Below are 20207 nucleotides of genomic sequence, written 5' to 3' on the forward strand. Positions count from 1 at the left end.
AGAAAATGTGTGCAAACCAAGTCCACTGATTCATTTTACCTCTTCCACTCCAGGCACTGCTTGTTGAGTGTTAGGGTAACTAGGGAACGGAGGTTGCCCCGGTAACGTAGGAAGCGCGGAGGGCTTCAACACTCAGGGCTCTAGGGAGCCCTTCCGGGCCCGCGTGGTGGGAGGGGTGGAGGCTAGACTCTCGCGAGAGCTGTGTCTGCGTTCTACTCTACGTCTTCGCGGTTGGCCCTAGGGCTGCGGCGGCCAGTCAGGGGCAAGGCAGCCGGACCGTTTCAGATGGCTACTCAGCAAGGGACGCCCTCCTCGGCCCTGCGGGTCCTGGAAGAAGCGCTGGGCATTGGCGTGTCGGCTGCCGGGGACACCGCGGAGGCGGTGGCTGCTGAGGGTGCCTACTACCTGGAGCGTATCCTTCGCGTGTAGGCGCGGCTCCCAGACGCTGGCCGCGGTAACGGGTGTTGGGAGCGAGGGCGCCCTTTGAAGCGTGGGATCCACCAGCTGGTAGAGGCGCCTGTCGGATCTCACGGTGATCTTTCCAACACCGCGACCCCGGAAACCTGCCCACTGTAATTTTTCGCCTTGTTGTAGTTATAGGCTGGTGTGTTCCTGTTGGAAAAAGTTCGTAGTCACCACTCAGTAAACTTTGCAATTTTGTTTAAAGTAGCCCCACAAATTAATCCAACCCTCCTTTCACTCAGTGGTTTTCTTAAACACGGAATGCCGTGAAAATAAATTCCGTAGGGGAACGTCCGGAGGTTAAGGAAAAAACCGCTCCGTTTAGGCTTTAACATCAGGATATCCAGTCTGTAGATGGCCCAGTTGTCCAGTGCTTCTATGATTTGTTTTCGTAGCAGCGACCTGCTGGATAGTTTCATTGTGGGCTACTTAATGATAATAACTTTTTACCCCTTTTAGCAACTAAATGGTATCCTGGTGAGCTGACAAGTCTCAGCGATGCTATGAAGAAATCAGATAAGACAGAGACGAGCAGTTATCAATGGAAATAACTAGAAAAATTGAATAGCCACATGTGGATGTGTAGGCTCACTATTTTTGGGTAAAACTTTTGAGCTCCCCTTCTGTAAATTAATGGTACGAGAGAGGGGGAGGGATCATTAGAAAGGTAACTACTCTATTCTTCTGGCAGATAAGAGAGAGAGGGGTAATCTTTTATTCTTAAAGGTATCAAGGAAACTGCAAAATCTGTTTTTTTTGTTGTTGTTCAAATATAATCCACCTGGATTTAATTCAAGATTTCAGAGATCCAGCAATGATTCATTTTGTAGGTTTTTAAACTGATTAACCTGTCCTGACTCAGGCTCAGTACACATCCCTGCTACAAAGAGCTTTGAAGAACTTGATTAAAAAGCTCAAAGAAAATATATGTAGTTTGTTCAATATGGACATATTTATAGGAGTGTGTTTGAATAATTTGAAAGCAATTTGAGAGAAAGATGTGGGTGCTTTAGTGTTTTAAGTGAGGTTTCATATTCTGTTCTCCTGACCCTTAACAAGCTGTCTTTTCCAGTAATAATCCTTTTTAAATTCAGAAACAATTCAGTGACTCTTTCATAGCTGATTTATGTCTAAAACATGAAGTTATTCAATACCCATATTAGTGATAACCAGGCATCTTATATCTGCCTGCATTAAAAATTTCTGTCACAGTATTTTGAGTGTTAACATGAGACAAATAGAGTGAGGTAAGTTTTTGCAAACATCTTTATGAAATAAGTCATAAGACTCCAATATAGTAGAACTTTCACTAATGAAAATCTGCTTTACTGAATTTGCATGGAGGTCACTGAGTTGCAACTGCCAACATATTAGACTTTTCCAAGTAATCACATTTACAAATACAAGCAACTATAGCTTTTTCAGGTCAGTAACTCAGTCATGTCCAACTCTTTGCGACCCTATGAACCACAGGATGCCAGGCCTCCCTATCCATCACCAACTGCTGGAGTCTACCCAAATCCATGTTCACTGAGTCGGTAATATCATCCAACCATCTCATCCTCTGTCGTCCCCTTCTCTTCCTGCCCTCAATCTTTCCCAGAATCAGGGTCATTTCGAATGAGTCTGCTCTTCGCATCAGGTGGCCAGTGTATTGGAGTTTCGGCTTGAACGTGAGTCCTTCCAATGAAATCCCAGGATTGATCTCCTTTAGCATGGACTGATTAGATCTTCTTGCAGTCCAATGGGCTCTCAAGAGTCTGCTCCAACACCACAGTCAAAAGCATCAATTCTTCAGCAGTCAGCTTTCTTTATATTCCAACTCTCACATCCATACATGATGACTGGAAAAACCATAGCCTTGACTAGATGGACCTTTGTTGGCAAAGTAATGTCTCTGCTTTTGAATATGCTGTCTAGGTTAGTCATAACTTTCCTTCCAAGAAGTAAGCGTCTTGTAATTTCATGGCTGCAGTCGCCATCTGCAGTGATTTTGGAACCCCCCAAAATAAAGTCAGCCACTGTTTCCCCATCTGTTTCCCAAGTGATGGGACCAGATGCCATGATCTTCATTTTCTGAATGTTGAGCTTTAGGCCAACTTTTTCACTCTCCTCTTTCACTTTCATCAGGAGGCTCTTTAGTTCTTCTTCACTTTCTGCCATAAGGGTGGTGTCATCTGCATATCTGAGGTTATTGATATTTCTCCCAGCAATCTTGATTCCAGCTTGTGCTTCCTCCAGCCCAGCATTTCTCATGATGTACTCTGCAATATAAGTTAAATAAGCAGGGTGACAATATACAGCCTTGACATACTCCTTTTCCTATTTGGAACCAGTCTGTTGTTCCATGTCCAGTTCTAACTGTTGCTTCCTGACCTGAATACAGATTTCTCAAGAGGCAGGTCAGGCGGTCTGGTATTCCCATCTCTTTCAGAATTTTCCACAGTTTATTGTGATCCACACAGTCAAACGCTTTGGCATAGTCAATAAAGCAAAAGTAGATGTATTTTCTGAAACTCTCTTTATTTTTGGATGATCCAGCAGATGTTGGCAATTTGATCTCTGGTTCCTCTGCCTTTGCTAAATTCAGCTTGAACATCTGAAAGTTCACACGTTGCTGAAGCCTGGCTTGGAGAATTTTGAGCTACTTTACTAGCGTGTGAGATGAGTGCAATTGTGTGGTAGTTTGAGCATTCTTTAGCATTGACTTTCTTTGGGATTGGAAGGAAAACTGACCCTTTCCAGTCCTGTGGCCACTGTTGAGTTTTCCAAATTTGCTGACATATTAAGTGCAGCACTTTCACAGCATCATCTTTTAGGATTTGAAATAGCTCAACTGGAATTCCATCACCTCCACTAGCTTTGTTCGTAGTGATGCTTCCTAAGGCCCACTTGACTTCAGATTCCAAGATGTCTGGCTCTAGGTGAGTGTGAGTGATCTTTTTTTGTACAGTTCTTCTGTGTATTTTTGTCACCTCTTAATATCTTCTGCTTCTGTTAGGTCCATACCATTTCTGTCTTATATTGAGCCCCATCTTTGCATGAAATGTTCCCTTGGTATCTCTAACTTTCCTGAAGAGATCTCTAGTTTTCCCCATTCTATTGTTTTCCTCTATTTCTTTGCATTGATCACTGAGGAAGGCTTTCTTATGTCTCCTTGCTGTTCTTAGGAACTTTGCATTCAGATGCTTATATCTTTCCTTTTCTCCTTTGCTTTTTGCTTCTCTTCTTTTCATAGCTATTTGTAAGGCCTCCTCAGGCAGCCATTTTGCTTTTTTGCATTTCTTTTTCTTGGGAATGGTCTTGATTCCTGTCTCCTGTACAAGGTCATGAATCTCTATCCATAGTTCATCCGGCACTCTATCTATCAGATCTAGTCCCTAAAATCTATTTCTCACTTCCACTGTATAGTCATAAGGGATTTGATTTAGGTCATACCTGAATGTTCTAGTGGTTTTCCCCACTTTCTTCAATTTGAGTCTGAGTTTGGCAATAAGGAGTTCATGATTTGAGCCACAGTCAGCTCCTGCTTTTGATTTTTGCTGACTGTATAGAGCTTCTCCATCTTTGCCTATAAAGAATATAATCAGTCTGATTTTGGTGTTGACCATCTGGTGATGTCCATGTGTAGAGTCTTCTCTTGTGTTGTTGGAAGAGGGTGTTTGCTGTGACCAGTGTGTTCTCTTAGCAGAACTCTATTAGCCTTTGCCCTGCTTCATTCTGTATTCCAAGGCCAAATTTGCCTGTTACTCCAGGTGTTTCTTGACTTCTTACTTTTCCATTTCAGTCCCCTATAATGAAAAGGAAATTTTGGGTGGTGTTAGTTCTAGGTCTTGTAGGTCTTCATAGAACCATTCAACTTCAGCTTCTTCGGCATTACTGGTTGGGGCATAGACTTGTATTACCATGATATTGAATGGTTTGCCTTGGAAATGAACAGAGATCATTCTGTCGTTTTTGAGATTACATCCAAGTACTGCATTTTGGACTATTTGTTGACTATAATGGCTTTTTAGGATTTTTCTTTTTAATTGAAGTAAAACTGATGTACAATATTATATTAGCAGGATACAGGATGCTTGAGTCTGGTGCACTGGGACGACCCAGAGAGATGGTATGGGGAGGGAGGTGGGAGGGGTATTCAGGATTGGGAACTCATAGCGGATTCATGTTGATGTATGGCAAAACCAATACAGTATTGTAAAGTAAAATAAAGTAAAATAAAAAGATATTATATTACTTTCAGGCGTACAACATAGTGATTCATTATTTTTATACTTTATGAAATAATTTCCACTAGAAGTCTAGTTACTGTTAGTCGCCATACAGAGTTTTGCAATATTATTGATTATATTCCCTATGCTGTACATTACTACACTATGACATATTTATTTTATAACTGGGAGTTCGTACCTCTTAATTCCTGACATACTTTTCATCAGTCTCCACATCTCCCTGATATCTGGCATCCATTAGATTTTTTCTCTCTTGAGACTACTTCTGTTGAGCTTGTTTTTTTATTTTTAATTTTTAAATTGTACATATAATTGAAACCATACAGTATTTGTCATTTATTTGGTATGATACCCTGAAGGTCCATACATGTTTCAAATGGCAAGATTTTAGTTTTCTTGTGGCTGAGTAGTATTCCATAGTATTTATGTGTACCATATCTTCTTTATCCATTCACCTGTTGATGGACACATAGGTTATTTCCATATATTGACTATTGTAAATAATGCTGAAATAAACATAGACTGCATATATCTTTTCAAATTAGTGTTTTGTTTTCTTCAGATAAGTACACAGAAGTGAAATGTCTTGATCATATATTAGTTCTCTTTTTAAATTTTTAAGGAAACTTTGTACTGTTTTCCATAGTAGTTGTACCAATTTACATTCCTGTGAACAGTGCATGAGGGTTCCCTTTTCTTCACATCTTCAGCAGCACTTGCTATTTCTTGATTTTTGGTAATATCTGTGCTGACAGGTGTGAGGTGATATCTCATTGTGGCTTTCATTTGCATCTCCCTGATTAAATATTTTGAAACTTTATCATATGTATGTTGGCCATCTATATAATCCTTGAAAAAAAAAGTCTATAGGCCCTTTGCTCATTTTTAATTGGATTATTGACCTTTTTGATGTTGAGTTTTATGAATTCTATACTTATTTTGGATGTTAATTCCTTATCAGATATAAGATTTGCAAATATCATATCCCATTCAGTAGATTGCACTTTCCTTTTTTATCTTATTGGGTGTTTTTTGTTGTTGTTATGCAAAAGTTTTCTAATTTGATGTAGTCTCATTTGTTTATTTTTGCTTTTGTTCCTTTTGCCTGAGGAGACAGATTCAAAAAATCACAGAGCATACTATTGTGCATGTTTTCTACCAGGAGTTTTATGGTTAAGGTTTTATATTTAAGTCTTTGATCCATTTTGAGTTTATTTTTGTATATGATGAAAGAAAATGGTCCAGTTTCATTCTTTTGCTTATGTCTATTTAGTTTTCCCAGAACCATTTAAAAGAGGCTGTATTTTCTTCATTGTATAGTTTTGCTTCCTTGATTGAGTGTCCATATAAATATGGGTTTATTTCAGGGCTCTGTATTTTGTTACATTTATATATCTGTTTTGTGCCAATATCTTACATTTTTGATTATAAAGCTTTTTAGCAGTGTGATAATTACAGCTTTGCTTTTATATATTAAGATTGTTTTGATATTCAGGATATTTTGTGTTTCCATACAAATTTTAGGTTTATTGAACAACAGACTGGTTCCAAATAGGAAAAGGAGTATGTCAAGGATGTATATTGTCACCCTGCTTATTTAACTTATATGCAGAGTACATCATGAGAAACGCTGGACTGGAAGAAACACAAGCTGTAATCAAGATTGCCGAGAGAAATATCAATAACCTCAGATATGCAGATGACACCACCCTTATGGCAGAAAGTGAAGAGGAACTAAAAAGCTTCTTGATGAAAGTAAAAGAGGAGAGTGAAAAAGTTGGCTTAAAGCTCAATATTCAGAAAACGAAGATCATGGCATCCGGTCCCATCACTCCATGGGAAATAGATGGAGAAACAGTGGAGACAATGTCAGACTTTATATTTTTGGGCTCCAAAATCACTGCAGATGGTGACTGCAGCCATGAAATTAAAAGACGCTTACTCCTTGGAAGAAAAGTTATGACCAACCTAGATAGTATATTCAAAAGCAGAGACATTACTTTGCCAACAAAGGTCTGTCTAGTCAAGGCTATGGTTTTTCCAGTAGTCATATATGGATGTGAGAGCTGGACTGTGAAGAAGGCTGAGTGCCAAAGAATTGATGCTTTTGAACTGTGGTGTTGGAGAAGACTCTTGAGAGTCCCTTGGGCTGCAAGGAGATCCAACCAGTCCATTCCGAAGGAGATGAACCCTGGGATTTCTTTGGAAGGAATGATGCTAAAGCTGAAACTCCAGTACTTTGGCCACCTCATGCGAAGAGTTGACTCATTGGAAAAGACTTTGATGCTGGGAGGGATTGTGGGCAGGAGGAGAAGGGAACAACAGAGGATGAGATGGCTGGATGGCATCACTGACTCAATGGACGTGAGTCTGAGTGAACTCCAGGAGTTGGTGATGGACAGGGAGGCTTGGCGTGCTGCAGTTCATGGGGTTGCAAAGAGTTGGACACAACTGAGCGACTGAACTGAACTGAACTGAACTGATGATAAATGTTATTGATGTTTTGATAGGGATTTCATTGACTCTGTATATTGCTTTGAGTAGTATGAATATTTTAGTAATATTTATTCTTTCTATCCATGAGCCAAAGATGGAGAAGCTCTATACAGTCAGCAAAAATAAGACCGGGAGCTGACTGTGGCTCAGATCATGAACTCCTTATTGCCAAATTCAGACTTAAATGGAAGAAAGTAGGGAATACCACTAGACCATTCAGGTATGACCTAAATCAAATCCCTTATGACTATACAGTGGAAGTGAGAAGTAGATTCAAGGGATTAGATCTGATAGAGTACCTTAATAACTATGGACGGAGGTTCATGACATTGTACAGGAGGCAGTGATCAAGACCACTCCCGAGGAAAAGTAATGCAAAAAGGAAAAATAGTTGTCTGAGGCAGCCTTACAAAGCTGAGAAAAGAAAAGACATGAAAGGCAAAGGAGAAAAGGAAAGATATACCGATAAGAATGTAGAGTCCCAAGGAAGAGCAAGGAGAGATAAGAAAGACTTCCTAAGTGAACAATGCACAGAAATAGAGGAAAATAATAGAATGGGAAAGACTAGAGATCTCTTCAAGAAGATTAGAGATATCAAGGGAACATTTCATACAAAGATGGGCTCAATCAAGGACAGAAATGACATGGACCTGACAGAAGCAGATGATATTAAGAAGAGGTGGAGAGAATGCACAGAAAACTGTACCAAAAAGATCTTAATGACCCAGATGACCATGATGGTATGATCAATCACCTAGAGCCAGATATCCTGTAAAGCAAAGTCAAGTGGGCCTCAGGAAGCATCACTAAAAAAATGCTAGTAGAGGTGATGGAATTCCAGTTGAGGAATTTCAAATCCTAAAAGATGATGCTGTGAAAGTGCTGCACTCAGTATGACAGCAAATTTGGAAAGCTCAGCAGTAGCCACAGGACTGGAAAAGGTCAGTTTTCATTCCAATCCCAAAGAAAGGCAATGCCAAACAATGTTCAACTACTATACGTTTGCACTCATCTACCATGCTAGCAAAGTAATGTGAAAAAATCTCCAAGGCAGGCTACAACAGTACGTGAACTGTGACCTTCCAGATGTTCAAGCTGGATTTAGAAAAGGCAGAGGAACCAGAGATCACATTGCCAACATCTGTTGGATCATCGAAAAAACAAGAGAGTTCCAGAAAAAATACATGTGCTTTACTGAGTAAGCCAAAGCTTTTGACTATGTGGATCACAACAAACTGGAAAATTCTTCAAGAGATGTGAATACCAGACCACCTGACCTGCCTCCTGAGAAATCTTTATGCAGGTCAAGAAGCAACATTTAGAACTGGATATGGAACAACAGACTGGTTTCCAAATCGGGAAAGGCGTATGTCAAGGCTGTATATTGTCACCCTGCTTATTTAACTTATATGTAGAGTACATCATGAGAAATGCTGGACTGGATGAAGCACAACCTTGAATCAAGATTGCTGGGAGAAATATCAATAACCTTAGATATGCAGATGACACCACCCTTCTGGCAGAAAGTGAAGATGAACTAAAGAGCCTCTTGATGAAAGTGAAAAATCAGGAGAGTGAAAAAGTTGCCTTAAAACTCAACATTCAGAAAACTAAGATCATGGCATCCAGTCCCATCACTTTATGGCAAATAGATGGGGAAACAGTGAAAACAGTGGCAGACTTCGTTTTTTGGGGCTCCAAAATCACTGGAGATGGTTACTGCAGCCATGAAATTAAAATCACTTGCTCCTTGGAAGAAAAGTTATGGCCAAAGCAGGCAGTATATTAAAAAGCAGAGATATTACTTTGTCAGCAGTGTTCCATGTAGCCAAAGCTGTGGTTTTTCCAGTAGTCATGTATGGATGTGAGAGTTGGACTATGAAGAAAGCTGAGCACCAAAGAATTGATGTTTTTGAACTGTGATATTGTTCTCCACAACTTGAGAGTCTCTCTTGAGAGTCCCTTGGACTGCAAGGAGATCCAACCAGTCCCTCCTAAAGGAATTCTGTCTTGAATATTAATTGCAAAGACTGACACTGAAGCTGAAACTGCAATACTTTGGTCACCTCATGCGAAGAACTGACTCATTTTAAAAGACCCTGATGCTAGGAAAGATTGAAGGCAGAAGACAAGAGAATGAGATGGTTGGATGACATCACCAACTCAGTGGACATGGGTTCGAGTAACCCCCAGGAGTTGCTGATGGTGAGGGAAGCCTGGTGTCCTGCAGTCCATGGGGTCGTGACTGAGCAACTAAACTGAACTGATCCATGAGCACAGTATATTTTTCCATTCCTTTGTGTTGTCTGCAATTTATCATAGATTTATGTCAAATTTTTCAAATGCTTTTTCTGCAACTATTGAGATCGACATGTGCTTTTAGTCTTTTATTTTGTTAATGTAAGGTATCACATTGATTGATTTGTCCTTATTGAACTATTTTTGCATTCATGGATAAATCCCAATTGATTATGATGTATGCTCCCTTTCTGTTTGTTTCGGTAATTTCTTCTTACATTCTCCTTCCTTGTGGTTTAATGATTTTCTTTACTGTTATATTTGAATTCTTTCTTTTTACTTTTAGTATATATTATAGGTTTCTCTTTGTACTTGCAAATCTGTATATACAGCAGTGTATTTAATAGTTGCTTAAGTTTTAAAGGATTATGAAAGCACACCTTTTTACCTCCCCATGTTTTATGTTTTTTATTAAATATTTTACATCTTTTTGCTTTGTGTATTCCTTAACTACTTATTGAGTTCGTAGCTGGTTTTGTGACTTTTGTCTTTAACTTTCATAGCTTTTTAAATATCTGATCCACTTCCTTTTCTGTTTATTTGCTTTTACTAGTGACATTTTTTTCTTTTGTATAGTTTCTGGTATCTTGCTATGACCTTTCTTTCTACTTAAAGAAATCCCTTTATCATTTCTTATAAAGCTAGGTTAGTAGTGATGAATTCTTACTTTTTGTTGTCTCGGAAATTCTTTATCTTTCTTCCAGTTCTGAATGATAATATTGCCAGCTAGAGTATTCTTGGTTGTAAGTTTTTTTTAAGCACATGACCATGTCATGCCCCTCTTTTCTGACCTGTAAAGCTTTTGCTGAAAAATTTGCTTTAGTATTTCCTTGTATGTGATTAATTGTTTCTTTTTGCTGCCTTTAACATTCTCTCTTTATTTTTATCTTTTTTCCATTTTAATTATAGTATGTCTTGGTGTGGCTGTCTTTGGGTTTATCTTGTTTGGAATTCTCTTGCTTTCTGCATCTAGATATGTTTCCATTCCTAATTTAAGGAAGTTTTCAGTCATTATTTCTTCAAATAGGTTTTCTGACCTATCCTTCTTGCTTCTTTCCCTCTGGTACCCCTATACTATGAATATTATAGTATGAGTGTGGGCTGCCTTGGCAGGGGACCAGGAGCTGGAGTGGGCACAGGTAAGGGACATACTATAGTGGATTTTGTAGGCATTATTCAGTCTGTTGTCTTTGTGATAGGATTCAGAGTGAGTGAGTTTGTGCATGAGCCCAGAGTGGAGTTTTGGTTTCTTGTCAGAGTCCTCTGTATATAAGACTCATTGGTTTTCAAAAGTCATACTTTATGGGGCCTCATATTTGTCATGCAGATCCCCTGTCCTAGAGTTACCAATATGGGACTTGAATTCCTTGCTCTTTAGCAAGAGCTTCCATGGTTGTGATAGCCCCTCCCACTCGTGGGCTTCCCTGGTGGCTCAGACAGTAAAGAATCTGCCTGCAATGTGGGAAATCTGGGTTCAGTCCCTTGTTTGGTAAGATCCACTGGAGGAGGGCACAACCTGCTCCAGTACTCTTGCCTGGAGAATCCCCATGGATAGAGGAGCCTGGTGGGCTATAGTCCATGGGGTGCAAAGAGTTGAAACTGACTGAGCTACTAAACACAGCACAGCACTCCCACTTGTGTGAGTTGCCAGTCTAGATGAGGGTCTTGACTCGATCTCACCTTTATACCTCCTACATGTCTTGATGTTGTTTTTTCTTTATATCCTAATGTAGCAGTGACATTCTACTAGTCTTCAAGTTGTTCATAGAGAGAGTTGTTCTATATGTAATTGTAGTCTTGGTGTGTCCATGGGAGGAGGTGAGCTCAAGTTCTTCCTATTTGCCATTTGGATCCCACCCTTCTTTTAGGATTTTATTATCCTCTTTGTGAATTATCTTTTCACAAAAAAATTTCTTGTCACTGCGTTTCCTCCATCTCTCTTTGGTTTCCTGTTTTTGATTTCAACCAGAGGGTAGTCAAGAGGTTACTAAACATTTAACCAGTCAGTTTTCCTGGATTCAGTCTTCAGGTCATGAGACTGAATGTCTTTCAGTCTTTAGTCATGAGAACCTTTAACCCTTAGTTAAATGAAGTTTGAGGGTAACTGTTGAATGCCAATTATTCCTGTATCCCTGGTAGCTCAGGTGGTAAAGAATATGCTTGCAACAGTGCAGGAGACCCAAGTTTGATCCTTGGTTTGGGAAGATCCCCTGGAGAAGAGGATGGCAACCCACTCCTATATTCTTGCCTGGAAAACCCCATGGACAGAGGAGCCTGGCAGGCTACAGTTCATGAGGTCACAAAGAGTTGGACATAACTGAGTAACTAGCACAGAAAAAAAAAAAAAAGTGATTATGTTAGTTGCTGAAGTGGGACCTTTTTGTGTTTAAAGTCTTTAATTTACAGGTAATTTAATTGAGCTATTGCAGTGATAAATAAAAATTATAATATGCACATATGAATCAGGAATCTGATGTTCTTTACTTTGCACATACACTTAATCACTTCTGATTCACTAATTTGGTCCTGGACTTTCCTTGTTTATGACTAAACAGTTGCTCCTAGGATACTAGACAATGAGCTGTTAATATTGACCAAGGCTTGTGAAAGAGCTTGACTCAAATTCTCCAGGAAATCACCCTTTTCTTTACTCTTCAACATTCAGATATAAAGAACATGTATAGGCTAGTGTGGTCCAAACCAGAAACCTAGCCATGATTCACAGGAGAGTGGCTTCATTAGAAGTCTTACATTCTTTTAGCCAGTTTAGAGAATGTGTCCAGGAAACAGTATTATTGCTGCTGAAACAACCCTCCTTTGTAACTGTCTAGCTACAATGGCACCACCTGTTTCTCTTCCAAAGCACTTCATATCATTGCTTTTATGTTTTAAACATAAAATAATGCAACATACATGATATTGTGTGCAGGTCTGTGTTTGTGTGTTAATCACTCAGTCATGTCTGACTCTTTGACACCCCATGGACTGTAACCCACCAGACTCCTCTGTCCATGGAATTCTCCAGGCAAGGATACTTGAGTGGGTTGCCATTCCCTTTGCCAGGAGATCTTCCTGACCCAGGGATCGAACCCAGGTCTCTTGCATTACAGGTGGATTCTTTACCCTGTGAGCCATTGGGGAAGCCCCATACATGATATAGTTCTTATCTTAACTATTTCCAGAATTTTAAGAGATCTAGTTAGGGAATATATGAATTCTCTGATGAACACCTTTTAAAGAAAGATACTGGCAGTTTTGAGAAATATAAGGCTATATTTTAACTATGTGATCTATAAACTGGTTAGTGGGTGACTCTGATGCTAGGAGGGATTGGGAGCAGGAGGAGAAGGGGACGACAGAGGATGAGATGGCTGGATGGCATCACTGACTCGATGGACGCGAGTCTGAGTGAACTCCGGGAGTTGGTGATGGACAAGGAGGCCTGGCGTGCTGTGATTCAGGGGGTTGCAAAGAGTCGGACATGACTGAGCGATTGAACTGAACTGAACTAGTAATTGTAATGAAGGTTGATAGTCATTTATGAATGAATTCTCTATTAAAAATTAATGCTATTTGGAAGAGGTTTACAAGTGTAGTAGTGACAGGGATGGTTGTCTTTTAATATGTGACTGCAGACATTTGGGAGTGCCTAATTCCAGTTGAGAGATGCAGGCTGGAATGAATTATATACTAAGAAAGCTAATGCTTAATTGATTTTTTTTCTCCTTGTTGAAACAAAGGCCTTATTCACGGAAGAGTAATGAAATGCATGAACTTCAGGGAAGTAGAACCACCAAAGTAGCATTGTTTTTGTTACCTACCCACTTTGTGCTCATTTTCTGCGTCCCTAATTGGCTTTTGATTATTATTTTGTCTTTCTAGGCATTTTAATACTAAAAATTTGACTTACATAAATTTTCTGGCCCCTGGAAAGATTTCCTTTGGCCCCAGCAGCAATTTCTGAGGGTTGACTGAGTTTAATCCTGTCGTTTGAGGCTAATCAACTCTGGATGCAGGCCCAAAGTCAGCTATTTCCAAAAATGCAAATCAAGGATTCCAGATCCTGAAATATGGTGATCACTCTAAACAGATACCTTATCTAAGATACATGTTCAGTTGCTCAGTCTTGTCCAACTCTTTGTGACCCCATGGACTGTAGCCTGCTAGGCTCCTCTGTCCATGGAATTTTTCCAGGCAAGAATACCAGAGTGGGTTGCCATTTCCTACTCCAGGGAATCTTCCTGACCCAGGGATCAAACCCTCATCTCTTGAATCTTCTGCATTGGCAGGCAGATTCTTTACCACTAGTAGGAAAGACTGAAGGAAGCAAAACTGCAGTGGGAAGTATGGGAACAAATGTGCCAGTTATTTGCCATCTTTGGCCTATATTTTTCAGTTAACTTTATTTAAATTGACTTACCTAAGAAAGTGAACATGACTATAATGTTTTGTCTTTACAGTACGTTTCTTTTATTTCAATTTGGTGAAATAAAATGTTGATCACGGAGAATCCACTCTAGATTTTAGATTGCCTCCAAGTGCATTGATTCTACAGTGATGGCAAAGGTTACAAAGCAATTTCTGTCTATGGTAGCTTTGTGAAATCATATAAAATATAATTAGCTATATGTTCCACTAAAATTCTTTATACAGCTGGTGTTTCTGGCAGTGATCACTACCTACAGATGCAGTAGTGCAGGGGACCAGGATGTAAGGAACTTTGTATGCTGCTCTCATCTAAAAAGTGTTCATTTCCTTCTGGCTGTGGTCCATTTGCAGAACCTTATGTGTGACCCCATTGCACCAACTGTCACATCAAGCTCTACTCCATCAGGCCAGCTGAAATGCTTCTCTTGCAGTTGTGTCATCCGTAGTACTGTTATGTATTTAGAGCTTCTTAACAGTTTCAGTGTGGGTATATATTTGCCTGTTTTCCTACTGTTGGAGATTGTGAGTGAAATGACACAAAGAGAAAACACATGAGATACACAAGAGACAGACACCACTCTGGCCAGAGGAAAAAGAACTGTGCAAGCAAGCTTGCGGTTTACTTTTATATAGCCCCCCTGGGCAGAATTTCAGACTGTATGACTAAGCCTTCTCAGTATAGCGTATGTGCATAAATGTTATCATACAGCAAAAGGGAGTGATATTCCAGCTTACTGCAGAGTCTGTCCAGAGCCGTTTCTCCCTCCTTATCACAGGAAGGGAATGTTCCCTCATTTGCAAGGGACCATTAAACTCAAGGCTGTGTCCAGACTCCTTGGCAGAATGCCTCGTTTGCAAGCACGTTCAGCCCGAGCAGAGAGCCCCGTTTGCAGGCACGTCTCCACTTGCCCTATTGTGGCTGTATTAACCCTTCATCTCCCCCTTTTTTATTTGCTTTAATAAATTGTAGCATGGTCTGGATCTTTTTTGCTTCGTGCTTTGTATGTTTCTTTTTTGGCCATCGTTGGAAGACTAGAAAAGCAACACAACATAAAAGTAATATAAACATAGTGGTCCCAAAGGTCGTCCCAATTAGTGTGGATACATGCCGTAATGGGTTTAAATTATTCAATCCTTCCTGAAGACTTTACAACAAATCAGACCCTGCAATGTCAGGCAAAGTCCTGCTAAAAGTAGACAAAATTTGTCGTTCCAGGTCCATAATCTCCGTAGTGAGATTTTGATGTCCAGTCAAAGATCGTTTTACTCTTTCCTCTCTCTCACTCATGTTAAATGGTACAGGTGTTACACAAAACTGAGAAGAATTTTAATCGCAGTTTTAATACACTTTGTGTAGATAAAACAGCTAATTGATCTCCAAGCCAGGAAACGGTGTGTTGAAGATTGAGCACGTTGGTAGCGAGTTGTGCATCCAAATCTCGCTGTTGTTGCCATAACAAATGAGAGTATGCCAGTCCCTAGCAAAATCAGCTGTTTGAATTTTTTGGTGTAACGCGAGGCCTGCTACCGCCGCTGTTGCAGTTACTGATGCAGCTGCTAAAATCGAAGCAATGACCACACCAAGCATACATCGAGATCAGTGTAGCAAAGTCTGTACAGCGGTTACTAGATGTGAAACAGCAAAATAATCTGACCATGGCCTAGTCAGATTTATAGGCAACCATACTTCTGTCTGAGCTTTAACAATTACTAATGAAAAATTGGAGTTACAGACTCGTCTTTTAAATTTTTCCCACCAAGACTGATTTACATATTGAGTTAGATTACAATAATCACATGACACAGACCCCACAGTATCATTCCAGGTCCAATTTCCATATAACAATGCAAAAGGATATTTTACACATGCCATTGTGGAATAAGATTTATTAATGTGTAAATTAACATGAAATGGACCTGAAGAGTCGCCACTATCTAAAGTATAGTTTCCTGACCAGATAGTAAGATTACCAGCAACTGCCCATAGTTTCCAAATATCTCCTTGAATGTGCGGGTATCCTTGCAATTGTAATTGAGGAGGGAAAAGTGAAAATTTCCTCCATTTAATTGTTTCATTACCATTGCCCATCAAAGTGCTATTTGCATGATGCCACCTAAGAGATTTATTTGACCATTTTTTAAAGAATTGCCCATGATCTGGATTCCAATCTACAATGATAGACCCAGAATAATTCATGACTTTAAAGGGTCGGTTACCTCGGCAACGTTCCCATTCCAAAGATTCTAGAGAAGGAGCAAAAAAGTTAACAGGACATAGTGACATACGTATTCCATTATGAATGTCTATCGGTTTTGTCGAGTTGTTAAAGCCCCTGGTGGAAACAAGCACAGTAAAAGTAGCAAAATGATAATTATTGTACTTTACCCCCCATGTATTATAGGAATGATGAGAATGTTCCTTGGTGGACAGACAAAAGGGGTGTCCTCCTATACACAAAGGAATACCTTCCACTGCAATGGTCAAATTACTAATATTATATTGTTGTTTATGATGAGATAGTTGTTTTATTTCCCCACAAGCTGGCAGGGGAAAGAAGGCAGTCTCATTAGTACATACCTGCACTTCTGGTTCCCCCCGGGAAACTGCTCTTACTAACGGGGGATTAGGTATATATGCCCAATATGTATAATTACTTGCTGATACACCGATTACCTGATGTGTCACCACCACCATCATGGCAAGCAAAAGATTGGTAGGATTCAGAGGTTGCCCCACCTTCATTAACGTCTTCTCTGCTTCCTGGGTCAACCTCTTCATTTGACCCCACATAGGAGGTGTTGCTTCCCTTGTACGGAAAGTAAAGCTTCTCTGCATAGTAAGCTCTTTGAATTTTTGAACAAAGGGATCAGCCATTGTTGATTTTGATCAATCTCGTTGGGGTCCAAAACCTGTAATTATCAACAGAAATGAAAGCATACCCTCGTCCCAGATATATTAATGATGCTGGGATCCAACCTTTCTCTTTATCTTTATACCAAATAGGCGTATTCAAGATCTTGTCTTCTTTTTTCCCTTGAAAATGCAACTCTGCTGCTGATAGATTTCCCTTGCTCCAAATATTCAAAAAATTTAGGGTAAGTAAGGTTTTATTCAAAATGTCTTTAGGTTTCATAAATCTCTCCTGTTCTCCCTTTTTTATTTTTTTAAGATATTTATGCAAGGTATGATTAGCTCTCTCAATGATAGCTTGCCTTTGACTATTATAAGGAATACCAAAAGTATGAGTTATATGATATTGGGATAAAAAGTGAGCTAATTTTGCGGATTGGTAGGCAGGTGTATTATCAGTTTTTAATTTAATTGGTAATCTCATAACTGCAAAACAAGATAACAAATGAGTAATAACAGCATCAGCCTTTTTGGAATGTAATGTAGTGGCCCGTTGAAAATGTGTGCACGTATCTATAGTATGATGCACATATTTTTGTTGTCTGAAAAAAGAAATATAAATTATATCCATCTGCCATATTTGATTTGCTTTTTGTCTTTTTATGTTGACACCTGGTGAGGTAAACGGTAAAGCAAAGGGTGCACATATGGAACAAGAACAAACAAATTTTGAGCTTGTTTTTGAGTAATAGCATGAGATTTTTATAACCCTTTGGAATTGGTATGTTGTAAGAGATGTTTTTGTTTTGCTGCTTTTATAGGATAAAGTAAGGCATCAATTATAGCATTTTTGAATGATAAGGGTCTAGAAATGGCAGAAGGTGTGTGAATGTGAGTAAAGAAAATTAATTTTGAAAGCTGCAGGAGCAATTGTACTTGGTAAAACAATTTATCAATAGCTGTTTTAAGGGTCAGTGGAAGGGAGACATGGGGAAGCTGTAGGCAAGAGAGAACAGCATATCGAGAATCTGAAACAATGTTAATAGGAAGTTGGGGAAAATCTTCCAAAACTAAATAGATAGCCCACAATTTAGCGGGCTGTACAGAAGAAAATGAGTGGGGAGAACCTTGGAACTTTTCAGAATCTAATATCTAGCAGTATTTTTATTTGCATCTGTAAAAATAGTGGGTCTTTTAACTGGAACATTTGAAATTGGGGATTGAGATATCATAGAGTTAGTCTGGAGAAAATCAATCAATTTAGATGATGGATAGTGATTAGAAAATGAACCAGGAAATGAGGCAAGAGAAATTTGTCAGTTTTTATTAAATTGTAAACATCGAGATATTTGAGCAGTTGTTAACTGAGTAACAATCTGGTGTGGTTTATATCTTGACACTTGTAAAATACGATGGTGACCTTTTTGTATAAGGAAGGCTAATTTATCCATATATGTAGTCAATTTTTTGGAAAAGCTGTTAGGTAAGAAAACCCATTTTATTAATCTTTTTTTTTGAGCAATTATACCAGATGGAGAATAAGGGGTATGAAATATTATAAATGAAATAGGTTGAGACGCATGTAAGTAAGTCAAAAAACTGTCATTTAGTTGTTGCTCAACAAATTGAAGTTTCTATAAAGCCAATGGGGTTAAGGTCTGGGGGCTATTTGTAAATTGTATAGTCTTAAAGCCTCTTGTACTTTTAGAAATAATTTATCAAGTTTGACAATACTAGGAGCTGCTAATAGGAGATCATCCATATAATGATATAGAATATAATTGGGGTATTTTTGACGGAGGGATTGTAAAGAGTGAGCTATGAATTTTTGACATAAAGTAGGACTATTTGTGATTTCTTGTGGTAAGACCGTCTATTGATAACGTTTAACAGGCTGAGAATGATTAAGAACAGGAATTGTAAAAGCAAATTTATCTCTATCTTGCAATTGTAGGGGAATGGCAAAAAAAAACCCAACAAAACAGTCTTAAAGATTTAGCACCATTAAGGACCAATTTTGAGGAATAAGAGCTGGAGAGGGGAGTCCCAATTGTAATGTTCCCATAGGTTTAATACATTTATTAACTTTTAGTAAATCGGTTAACATTTTCCATTTTTTAGATTTTTTTTTAAAATAACAAAAACAGGAGAATTTTAGAGGGAGGTAGAGGGCTCTATATGACCAAGTTGGAGTTGTTTTTATATTAATTGTTTTAATGCCTCGAGCTTTATTTGTGGTAATGGCCACTGCTCAACCCATTTTGGAGTATTAGTTAACCATTTTAATGGGAGTGCTTGAGGAATTTGAGCAGCGGCTACTAGTTTTTTGGTGGAATCGTTACAAAAGCCCCCAAAGGAGAGAGAAGATCTCTTCCCCAAATATTAATAGGTATGTTTACAATAAAAAAGGTAACAGACACTGATCTTTCATTATGGAATTGGCATTGTAAGGGATGGGTACTCTTTCAGACATCTGCAATAGAGCCTAGTCTCGTCAGCATTAGAGGGCTTTATTATTTTTTTAATCTTGGGGCCATTGTTGAGAAGAAATAACTGAAACATCTGCCCCTGTGTCTACTAGTCCCTCAAAGTTTTTTTTTTTTTTTGTATAATTAAGGAGAGAACAGGGTGAGAACTTTGATAAGCATTTTCCAAAATATATGTCGCCCAGTATTTTTAAATCCTCCTGTTTGTTTATTAGGAAGAGCCAAAAAGGGATGATAAGGTAGGAGAAGTGTTTGAGCAATATGTTTTTTAGCTAATAATGAAAGCATGGTAGAAGTAGAAACCATAATCAAAATTTCCCCAAGATAGTTGAAGTCTATTACCCCAGGAATTATGGTTAGACCTCTGAAAGCCACACTGTTACGGCCTAATATTAAGCCAAAGGTGCCTTTAGGCAGTGGTCTGAATACATTTGTTTTTAATTTGTTAATGCCTCCTCTTGGTGACAAAAGAACATTTTCAGCTAGTGGCAAATCAGCAGCAGCACTCCCTGAAGTAGCAGACCGTAAGTCTGAAATCATCATTTGAGGTCCTTTTAATGAGGCATTGACTGGTAACTGTTGCTGGGAGGGAACAGGGTTGGGGCAGGTGGGATGGAAGGAGGGCAAGGAGGAAAAGTCTCCAGTATTGTTCCTGGGCCCCAAGGACTTGGGCCCGCAAGATAGTTTTCCAGTATCGGGTTGCCCATTTTGTCTGTTTTAGATTTGCACTCATTAGTCCAATGAAGCCCCTTCCCGCATCGACGGCAAGGTCCAGGAGGAGCCTTATTTCTCCCAGCAAAAGATCTGTCTTTAGGAATTGCACCTTGATCAGCTTTTAATTTTTGACATTTTCTTTTCATATGACCAGGTTTTCCACAACGGAAGCAGTTACCTCCCTTTTGTGGTCTCATAGCTTTGGCCAAGGCTGTAGCAAAGACATTAGCCTGATGC

The 20207-nt window shown here is 39.1% G+C and overlaps 1 protein-coding gene across 1 annotated transcript in view; it reads left to right on the top strand.

Annotated features, from left to right (window-relative positions):
- Positions 1-285: 285 nt before the first annotated feature.
- The window catches only part of SPAG16 (sperm associated antigen 16), a 1101103-nt gene continuing 1081181 nt past the window's right edge, over positions 286-20207 (top strand). Inside the window, exon 1 of the mRNA XM_052636122.1 lies at positions 286-412. Within this exon, the coding sequence (XP_052492082.1) occupies positions 286-412 (127 nt within the window). The remainder of the gene's footprint in view (positions 413-20207) is intronic.

Source organism: Budorcas taxicolor, chromosome 2 (genome assembly GCF_023091745.1).
Source record: "Budorcas taxicolor isolate Tak-1 chromosome 2, Takin1.1, whole genome shotgun sequence".
Classification (NCBI taxonomy): Eukaryota; Metazoa; Chordata; class Mammalia; order Artiodactyla; family Bovidae; genus Budorcas; species Budorcas taxicolor.